Source organism: Lipotes vexillifer, unplaced genomic scaffold (genome assembly GCF_000442215.2).
Source record: "Lipotes vexillifer unplaced genomic scaffold, Lipotes_vexillifer_v1.1 scaffold225, whole genome shotgun sequence".
Classification (NCBI taxonomy): domain Eukaryota; kingdom Metazoa; phylum Chordata; class Mammalia; order Artiodactyla; family Lipotidae; genus Lipotes; species Lipotes vexillifer.
Window position 1 is genome coordinate 1646963 of NW_006787630.1, and position 10554 is coordinate 1657516.

General features: G+C 47.2%; 1 protein-coding gene across 1 annotated transcript in view; it reads right to left on the reverse strand.

The window, feature by feature from the left end:
• Nucleotides 1-3161, reverse strand: part of SLC39A3 (solute carrier family 39 member 3) — an 8031-nt gene extending 4870 nt beyond the window's left edge. Inside the window, exons 1-2 of the mRNA XM_007460379.1 lie at nt 3114-3161; nt 1303-1669 (exon numbers count right to left, since the gene is read on the reverse strand). Coding sequence (XP_007460441.1) covers nt 1303-1512 — 210 coding nt within the window. The 5' untranslated portion in view covers nt 1513-1669; nt 3114-3161. The remainder of the gene's footprint in view (nt 1-1302; nt 1670-3113) is intronic.
• Between the last annotated feature and the right edge of the window lie 7393 nt (nt 3162-10554).

Here is a 10554-nt window from a genome sequence, read left to right on the forward strand (position 1 = left end):
GGGGGGGGGGGAGGGTGCAGAGGGTGTCAGAGAGGACTCCGATCTCATCCTCACTGATGCCAAGTGCACAAGTTTCCCACGCTGTGTAACAGAGGAACATAAGCTTAGCAGCATAAAACACCGCCCAGCCCTCAACAGCAGGGGTCCAGGCACAGGATGGGGCTTGTGGATAAAGCAAATGGCACAGTGTGGCCAGGGACTGAGGGTGGCTCCCAACGAACAGCCAGGGAGACACTGGGCCCTCAGTCTGACAGCCAGGAAGGAACTGAACCCGCCTTACAACCACACTGGCTCAGAGGCCAATCCATCCCCAGTCAAACCTTGAGATGAGACCACAGCCCACCGGATACCTTGATTGCAGCCTCATGAGAGCCGGCAGCAGAGGACCCAGCCAAGTGGTGCCCAGACTGCTGACCCACAGAAACTGTGTAGGAATAAACACGTGTTGTTTTAAGATGCTAAGTTTGTTATAATTTGTTACACAGCAGTAGCTAACTGATACAGGAGTTGAAGAGAGGCCACAGTTGCCAGCTTCAGGACAAAGTGCATGTGTCCGGGGCAGGTGGTCTGGTCAAGTAATGGCTGATGAGCCCACCAGCCGGGAACCCTAGGTCTAGTTCAAACTCCTTGTTTACCAGATAAGACCCAGAGAAGAGACGCAACCAACTCATGGTCACACAGCAAATTCATTTTCTACTTCCCATCACCCTTATAGTGTCAAGGCCCCGACCTTGGTATCAGGGTTGAAAAGCACCAGAGATGGGGAGGGGCAAGACAAGGGTAGGGGATTAAGAAGTGCAAACTATTATGTGCAAAATAAATAAGCTACAATGATATATTGTACAGCACAGGGAATATAGCCAATAGTTTATAATAACCATAAGTGGAGTATAACCTTTAAAAATTGTGAATCACTATGTTGTGCACCTGTAACTTATACAATATTGTACATCAACTATATCTCAATTAGGGAGTGCTCTGGGGACCAGCTGGTTCTTCCACAGGCCTGTGGGGAAATGCCGGATTGCAACCTCTCCACCCCATCTGATTGCTCTTCTAGGTTAGGATGGAAATCAGCAAGCTCTCGTCCTTTCACTGCTGAGGGCCCGGGTTCAGTGCGTGGTCAGAGAACTAAGATCCTCCAAGCCACGCAGCACAGCCAAAAAAAAAAAGAAAAACAAAAACACAACAACTATATCTCAGTTATAAAAAAAAAATAAAAGGAAAGAAAAAACAAAAGGCACCAGAGACGACTGGCCATAAGGTGCCAAGGGCTGCTGCTACCACCCCAGGGAGCCTTACCTTTTCCCTCACGGCTGGCAGTAAAGCATTGAAGCACGTGGCCAGAAAGACCCCGCCTCCAAAGGTGTTGCAGAGTGAGAGGATCTTTTTCGAACGATGGGCCTTCTCAAAATCCGTCTCGATGATCTTCACAGGGAGCAGGGAGCCCAGCAGCATGAAGAAGAACACGCCCACCATGCACAGGATCTTGGCTACCAACAACTTCACCATGGCGGCGGCCCGGGCTGCTCCGGTCACCGGTCACTGCAGGGCCAAACCATGTGTGGGCGCACACTCCCCTCCCACGACGCGCTACGGGGCCCAGCCACGCAGCCGGGGGCTCACGCCTCAGTCCAGCCACTGTGAATGTCAGGGGCAACCGCGTCAGCTATTGGACTGGTTATCTGACCAGCTAAAGCAACCAGGCCCATCACCCCCACTACTTCACCCCATTTCAGGCCTAGCACACGTCCCCGTCTCCTGCAGAAAATTCTCCACGGCTGCACCGCCCAGCACAGCAGTCGCTAGCTGAGTGTGTCTGTGTAAGTTAATTAAAATTAAATAAAATGTAGGCAATTCCCTGGCGGTCCAGTGGTTAGGACTCCGCACTTCCACTGCGGGGGGCACAGGTTCGATCCCCGGTTGGGGAACTAAGATCCTATTATGTGGCACGGCCAAAAAAATTTATTTTAATTTTAAAAAAATTATAGAAAATGTAGCATTCAGCTCCTCAGTTGCGCTACCCACATTTCAAGTGTTCCATAGCCACTTGAGTCTAGCAGCTGCCATACTGGACAGCACAAACAGAGAACATTTCCATTGCTGCAGAATGTTCTGGGTCCCACTGCCCTTACATAAAATCCAAAGGCTTTACCCTGAGGCAAAGGCTCTGCACCATCAGCTCGGGCTCCACCTCCCCTCACTGGCCTTTGTGATCCCTGACGGTGGCAAGCCCGTTCCCGCCTCAGGGCCTTTGCACCGGTTGTTCTCTTGGCCTGGACCACTTCTCTCCCCTGACCTTCCAATGATGCTTGTCTTTCAGGCCCTCAGGAGGGCCTCCCCCTGCCCTAAATGGCATCCGTTGTACCCACCGCAAGGCCTGGTGCAGAACAGATACTCAGTAACCGCTGGCTGAACAAACGGATGAGCTGAAGCATGTGGACCTCTTTACGGGGACTCAATGAGCCAAAGTAAAGATCACGCCCTAGATAGACCCGAAAATGTTACCATTAAAATGAGGGACTGCGGCTGCTCCCCTGTCCTTAGGCTTTCTCCCCAACCTCCCAGTTCTCACTGCCCGCGTCCCCATGTCAGCTCAGATGCCACCAGTGGAGAGGGGTCTCCTACCCCGTCCCCTAGCATCATTGGTGCTACAGGGAACTACATAATTTAAAGTCCCTGAATGTCATCACTCGCCCTGGGCTGAGACTTCCACGGGAGCAGGGAGTGTGTCTTCCTCAGCCCAGAGCCAGGTACAGTAGGCGCCCAATAAATACCTGCCGAGTGTCGGGATGCCTCAGTCTGTGGGGGTGAGGGTGGCCTGGGCTCCCTCAAGCCGGGGGCTGATGGGGCTGGGCATTGGGGACGGGTTCATTCATTCATCCTTTCACTCAGCACTTATTGAGCGCCTTCTGTGTGTCCCGCGCTGCACTGGGCGCCCCGCTCGAGAGGGGACAAGTCGCGCTCCGCTGGGGGAGCCGGACGCAAATCACACAGATCGCCAGTAAAGGCGGGGCCTCGGCTAACAGGCGGCAGAGCCTGCCAGGGCCCGGGCCGCCCCGGCCCCCAGTCCCGCCCCGGCCCACACGTACCTCCGCCGGGTCATCGCCCACCCGCCTGAGCCGCCCACCGGCTCAACCGCCGCGCCGTGTTGACCCCACTGCAGCTCTCCCGGTCTAGCCCCGGCTAGGCGCGCCGCTACCCACGCCCCTGCCCATTGGCCTCCCCAAGCTCAGCGGGCCAAGATCTCCATTCCATTGGCTGCTATGGCTGCCACTCACCCCGCGACTCCACCTCTCCTACCGGCAAGGGAAAGTAGTTTCCTCCCACTGAGCTGCGGGTACAGCCACCGGGCGGCTCCGGTGGGAAACTCCGACCCTAGGGGAATGGTTCCGCCAGCGTCTGGCTTCCAGAGCTGTCCAGGGGTTCCTGGTGCTGAATCCCGTTCGGATCGAGGTTTGGCCATTGTCAGAAAACGATTTGCTACGGTTGACTATCTCTCTCGGAGGGTCCTCGCTGCTGATGCCCTTCCCGTCGGTTTAAGTTGCAGATTTATCCGTTCAACATCTCTGCCTCCTATGTACCAGGACCTTTTCTAGGAGAACATCTGTCAACAAAACAAAAGACAGAAAATAATCGACAAACATAATAAGTAATAAAATTATGTCAGAAGGTGACAAGCGCTCTGGAATAATAGAGCCCAGTAAGGGTTATCAGAGTGCTGGGAGGTGGCTTGGGATGAACACACACACACTACTATACATAAGATAGATAACCAATAAGGACCTACTGTATAGCACAGGGAACTCTACTCAGTATTCTGTGATAACCTATATGAGAAAAGAATCTTAAAAAGAATGAATATATGTATGTGTATAACTGAATCACTTTGCTGTACACCTGAAATTAACACAACATTGTAAATCAACTATACTCCAATAAAATTAAAAAATATATATTTTTAAAAAGAGTGCTGGGGCTTCCCTGGTGGCGCAGTGGTTGAGAGTCCGCCTGCCGATGCAGGGGACATGGGTTCGTGCCCTGTTCGGGAAGATCCCACATGCCGCGGAGCGGCTGGGCCCGTGAACCATGGCTGCTGAGCCTGTGCGTCTAGAGCCTGTGCTCCGCAACGGGAAAGGCCACAACAGTGAGAGGCCCGCATACCAGAAAAAAAAAAAAAAAAAGAGTGCTGGGTGGTGGATTGCTATTTTAGGTTTTTTTTAAGGATGTGTACCCAAGAGTGGAATTGCTGGGTCAAATGGATATTTTTTAGGTGAGGAAAAGGAGACTTTTTTTTTTTTTTTAATGGCTTGACCCACTGCCCCATGAAAGCAACCAGACTGGGCTTCCCTGGTGGCGCAGTGGTTGAGAGTCCTTCTGTGGATGCAGGGAACCTGGGTTCATGCCCCGGTCTGGGAGGATTCCACATGCCGCGGAGCGTCTGGGGCCGTGAGCCATGGCCGCTGAGCCTGAGAGTCCGGAGCCTGTGCTCCACAACGGGAGAGGTTACAACAGTGAGAGGCCCGCGTACCGCAAAAAAAAAAAAAAAAAAAAAGCAACCAGACTTATGAAAGAGAGGACTGTATTCATCTGTTAACCTATATCTTATTGTCAGCCTACCATGAGCCAGGCATAGGGAAAGTTGCTAAGAATAAAGTGGAGAATGCTACAATATGGATGAACCTGGAAGACATCAGGCTAAGTGAAATAAGGCAGTCACAAAAGGATAAATACTGTGTAATCCCACTCATAGGAGGTCCCTAGATTAGTCAAATACATAGAGACAGAAAGTAAATGGTGGGGGCCGGGGGCTGGGGGAGGGGCTGGGGAGTCAGTGTTTCCTGGGGACAGAGTTTCAGTTTGGGAAGATGAGAAAGTTCTGGAGATGGATGATGAGGATGGTTGCACAACAATGTGAATGTACTTAATGCCACTGAACTGTACACTTAAAAATTGTTAAAATGGTAAATTTAATGTTATGTATATCTCATCACAATTTTTGAAAATTTTAATAAAATGGAGTGAAAAAGCCCATGCCCTCACAGTTCACAATCTAGTGGGAGAGACAAGTATTAATGAAATAATAGCATATTATTAGGCAGACTTCTAAGATGGTTCCAAATGATTCCAACATCTTAGGATTTATGTCCTTGTATAATCCCCTCTGCTTGAGCCTGGGCTGCACCCAGCGACTTGATTCCAACAAATAAGATATTGTCAAGTGATAGAATATCATTTCCATGATTAGGTTTCAGAAGACTGACTTCTGTCTTCCTAGACAGCTCTCTCTATTGCCTTTTTGCTTTCGTGCTTTGATAAAGCAAGCTGAGATGCTGAAGATGCCCACATTGCAAGAAAGTGAGGGTGACCTCCAGCCAACAACTGAGACCTTGGTACAAGAGCCTACAAGGAAGTAAATCCTGCCAATGACCACGAGTGATCTTGGAGGGGGGTCCTGCTCCCATTGGGCATTCAGAGGACTGATGCCCAGTGGACACTTTGATTGCAGCCTCTGAGGGACCCTGAAGCTTAGGACTCAGCTAAGTGAACCTGGATTCCTGACCCACAGACACTATGAGATAATAAACGTTGTTATCATAAGTCACTAAGTTTTGGGGAAATTTGTTATGCACAAAAGATAACCAATACAGGGACTTCTCTGTTGGTCCAAGGGTTAAGACTTTGTCTTCCAGTGCGGGGGGTACGGGTTCGATCCCTGGTTGGGGAGCTAAGATCCCACATGCCAGAAGCAATATTGTAACAAATTCAATAAAGACTTTGAAAATGGTCCATATCAAAAAAAAAGATAACCAATACATACATATAAAGGGAAAACTGTAGGTTGTACTAAGTGTCATGAAGAAAAAAAAAAAGAGAGAGAGAGAGACAGTTCTGTGTTAATCAAATAAAGAACAGTGAGAAGTAAGGGGTGAAGAGAGAATGTTTGATGCAAAAGTAGAAAGGAGCTTGTGATATTGGAGGAACTGGAAAGCCAGGCTGTCTGAATATTGGTGAGTGACAAGGACAGTCCCAGAGACCATTTTAAGGCATCTGAATTTCCCCATCGATGCAATGTGAGTCAATGATGAAAACTCATTGAAGAGTTTTAAGAAGGTGAAGGTTGTGATTCAACTGATGTTTTAAGGTTATTCTGAGTCCTGTGTAAAGAAAGGATTGTAAGGGAGCGAGAATGAAGGCAGGGAAACCAGTTGGGTCATCTGAAAAAGAACTGATGCTAGTTTAGGTGTAGGTGGGAGGTGGAAGGGAGTGGATGAATCTCAAAGATATCTTGGGTGAATTGACAGGACTTGGTCCTGGTTTGTCTGTGGGCCGTAGGAGTAGGAGGTGTTGGGAATGACTTCTAGTTTTCTAGTTTGAGCCACTAGATGGATCCTGGTGCTATTCACTAAAATAGGAAAGACCGGAGGAGGCACAGACATTGGAGGAGTCAAGAGTCTAAGTCTGGCTTTGCAGAGGTTAAGTATGAGATGTCTATGAGTTCTTAACGTTTAATGTCACTTTCCGCCTTCACAGAGCTTGCTTCATTATAAGCATGCAATATATGGTAGCTATTTTTTAAATTAAAGTATAGTTGATTTACAATGTTTTTCAAATTAATTTTTATTGGTGTACAGTTGATTTACAATGTTGTGTTACTTTCTGCTGTACAGCAAAGTGACTCAGTTATACATATACATATATCCACTCTTTTTTAGATTCTACTCCCATATAGGTCATTACAGAGTACTGAGTAGTGTTCCCTGTGCTATACAGTAGGTTCTTATTAGTTACAGTGTTGTGTTAATTTCTGCTGTACAGCAAAGTGACGCAGTTATACATATATATACATTCTTTTTCATATGCTTTTCCATTATGGTTTATCACATGATACTGAATATAGTTCCCTGTGCTAAACAGTAGGACATTGTCGTTTATCTACAGTAGTCTACAGTAGTTTGTATCTGCTAATCTACAGTAGTTTGTATCTGCTAATCCCAAACTCCCAATCCAACCCTCCCCTGCCTCTCCCCATCTTGGCAACCACAAATCTGTTTTCTATGTCTGTAAGTCTGTTTCTGTTTTGTAGATAAGCTCAATGAACTCACATTTTAGATTCCACATGTAAGTGATATCATGTGGTATCTGTCTTTCTCTGTCCGACTTACTTCACTTAGTATGATAATCTCTAGGTCCATCCGTGTTGCTGCAAATGGCATTATTTCGTTCTTTTTTACAGCTGAGTAGTGTTCCATTGTGTTTTGTGTGGTAGCTATTTTTATTATTAGACACAAAGTGACTTGACTCTTTTTCTGTTTTCTGTAATTCACAACAATAACAAAAAAGATCGTTCATAATAACAGCACACCAGGTAAGTGCCCACAGGGTGACTCCCTCCTATAGGAGAATTCGTAATGTGCAATATTTATTCATAATTCTTTAGAGCATGAGACTGCTCAGAGAAGAAGCTGCAAAGCTTTGGGCTTTTATTCATTCAGACACATTTTTGAAAGCTTCTTAGAGGCCAGGACCTACATAAGAGCAGGTACTGTCAGAGTACAATAAAATATATATATACTGACAAATCTGACTATATCGAATACTTCGAAAATCTCCCATAGTGAAAGACTCTATGAATAGGATAAAAAGACAAGTGATAGGCTAGGAGGTGTTGATAATAGATGAGACCGAGCTTTTGATAGCAAGCAAACATCCTAAAATGAAAATAGGAAGGGAGGGGCTTCCCTGGTGGCGCGGTGGTTAAGAATCCGCGTGCCAATGTAGGAGACACAGGTTCGATCCCTGGTCCGGGAAGATCCCACATGCCGCAGAGCAACTAAGCCCGTGTGCCACAACTACTGAGCCCATGTGCCACAACTACGGAAGTCGGCACGCCCAGAGCCTGTGCTCCGCGACAAGAGAAGCCACCGCAGTGAGAAGACCGCGCACCGCAACGAAGAGTAGCCCCCTCTCTCCGCAACTAGAGAAAGCCCGCGGGCAGCAATGAAGGCCCAACAGAACGAAAAATAAATTTTTTTAATAAATAAAAATCGGAAGGGAAGGGAAGGAACGGACAGTTCTCAGGAGAGCAAACACAAGAGGTGAATACATATAGGAAAATATGCTCAAGCCATACAGATAATCACAGAAATAGGAAATAAAAATCATCTGAACAGGGACTTCCCTGGCGGTCCAGTGGTTAAGACTCCACACTTCCACTGCAGGGGGATCAGGTTCCATCCCTAGTCAGGGAACTAAGATCTCGCATGCCACGTGACTCGGCCAAAAAAAAAAAAAAAAAAACCCACCATCTGAACAGCTTTATTGAGGTGTAACTGACGTACAATAAACTATAGATATTCCAAGTATACAATTTGATAAGTGTTGATATATGTACACACCTGTGAAACCATCCTCACAATCAAGATAGTGAACATAAACTACACCCCCTGAAAAAAATGTCCCCCTGCCCCTCCCCAACCCCGTCTCCCAAGCAACCGCCATTCTGCCACGGTTCCTCAACAGGGTAGTTTCCAGTGTCGGCTTTCTGATGGCACTGCTCCCAACATTCCTCTGCCTGCCGCTGGGTGGCCATTCATACACTTTGCTGTTGGGCATACAACCACGGGGCGGGGAATTGTACATCCAGGGTTTCTAGGGTACCCAAAAGCTCAGCTTTAGAACTTCATATACAGCTGGCTTGTCCCTTTTGGTGCAGAAAAGAGTTAACATAGCAGGCTTAAGATTTCTGTCTTTGCAAAGGCCCTCAGCAGCGTCTGGAACTGGACTCTGGAGGCACCTGCCACCCTCAGTCATCGCGGAGGGGGCTCCCTGTCCCTACACTGTCTGTGAAAACACGTGGTTTACGCTGAACACCTGCTGTCCTCCTAGAGTCTGGGGCCTCGGCTTTGCTGGACAGAGGTGCCTGAGTGCACAGACCCCGCAGAGAGAACCCCAGGCACCAGGTCTCCGTGAGCCTCACTGGGAACCACACCCCACTCGTGCTGTCACGTCTCGTTTTGCAGGAATTAAGTGCATCCTGTGGGACTCCATTGGGAAAGGGCTCTGAAGGCTTGTGCCTGGTCCCCCAGACCCCACCCCAAGCCTTTTCCCTCTGCTGATTTTGCTTCATATTCTCTCGTAAACCATGGTCATAAGGACGATCATTGCTGAGTCTTGGAGACCCCCAATGCAGTTTTGTGATGAATAACACTTGCTTTTGTCTTTTCATTTTAGCTATTCGGGTGCAATCATCTCACATTATGGTTTTTGTTTTGTTTTGTTTTGATTTTTAATTTTGGCTGTGCTGGGTCTCTGTGGTGGTGCACGGGCTCTTCTTTGTGGTTCTCGGGCTTCTCTAGTTGCGGCCGTGCAGGCTTAGTTGCAGCTTGTGGGATCTTAGTTCCCGGGCCAAGGATCGAACCCGGGCCCCCTGCATTGGGAGCATGGAGTCTTAACCACTGGACTGCCACGGAAGTCCCTCACATTATGGTTTTAATTAGTGTTCCCTCATGGCTAATGAAATTGAGTCCCTTTTCATGTGTTTATTGGTCAATTGCATATCCTGGTTTTTGAAATGCCTTTCTGTTTTGCCCATCTAAAAAATTGGGTTATTTCTCTTCTTATTATTGATTCGTAGGAGTACTTCATATTTTTGTCAAGTATATATTGCAAATGCCTTCACCCATTCAATGGCTCACCTTTCCTCTCTCTTTTAAGGTAGTCCAATTTGTTGATTTTTTTTTTTAAATGTATGATTAGAGCTTAATGTATGGTTAGGGCTTGTATTAGTCAGGGTTCTCCAAAGAAATAGAACCAATATAAGATGCCTATCTATCTATCTACATATATATAGAGAGAGAGACAGAGACAGAGAGACAGAGAGACAGAGAGAGAGGAATTTACTTTATGGAATTGGGTCATGCAATCATGTGGGCTGGCATGTCTGAAATCTGCAGGGCAGGCTGACAGGCTGGAGACCCAGGGAAGAGTTGACATTGCAGCCTGAGTCCCAAGGGTGTCTGGAGGCAGAATTCCCTCTTCTCTGGGGAGACCTCAGTCTTTTCTCATAAGGCCTTCAACTGATTAGATGTGGCCCACCCACATTCTAGAGGGTTATCTCTCTACCCAAAGTTTTTTTTCTTTACATCTTTATTGGAGCATAATTGTTTTACAATGTTATGTTAATTTCTGCTGTACAAGAAAGTGAATCAGCTATATGTATACATACATCCCCATATCCCCTCCCTCTTGAGCCTCCCTCCCACCCTCCCTATCCCACCCCTCTAGGTCATCACAAATCATCGAGCTGATCTCTCTGCGCTATGCAGCAGCTTCCCACTAGCCATCCATCTTATATTTTCTACCCAAAGTTGACCGATTTAAATGTTAATCTCATCTAAAAATACCTCCCCAGCAACATGTAGGCTGGTATTTGACCAAATGTCTGGATGCTGTGGTCTAGCCAAGTGCACACATAAAATTAACTACCACAGTGCTTTTTTGTGTTCTCTTCAAGAAAATTTTGCCTGCCTCAAATCATATATATATATATAT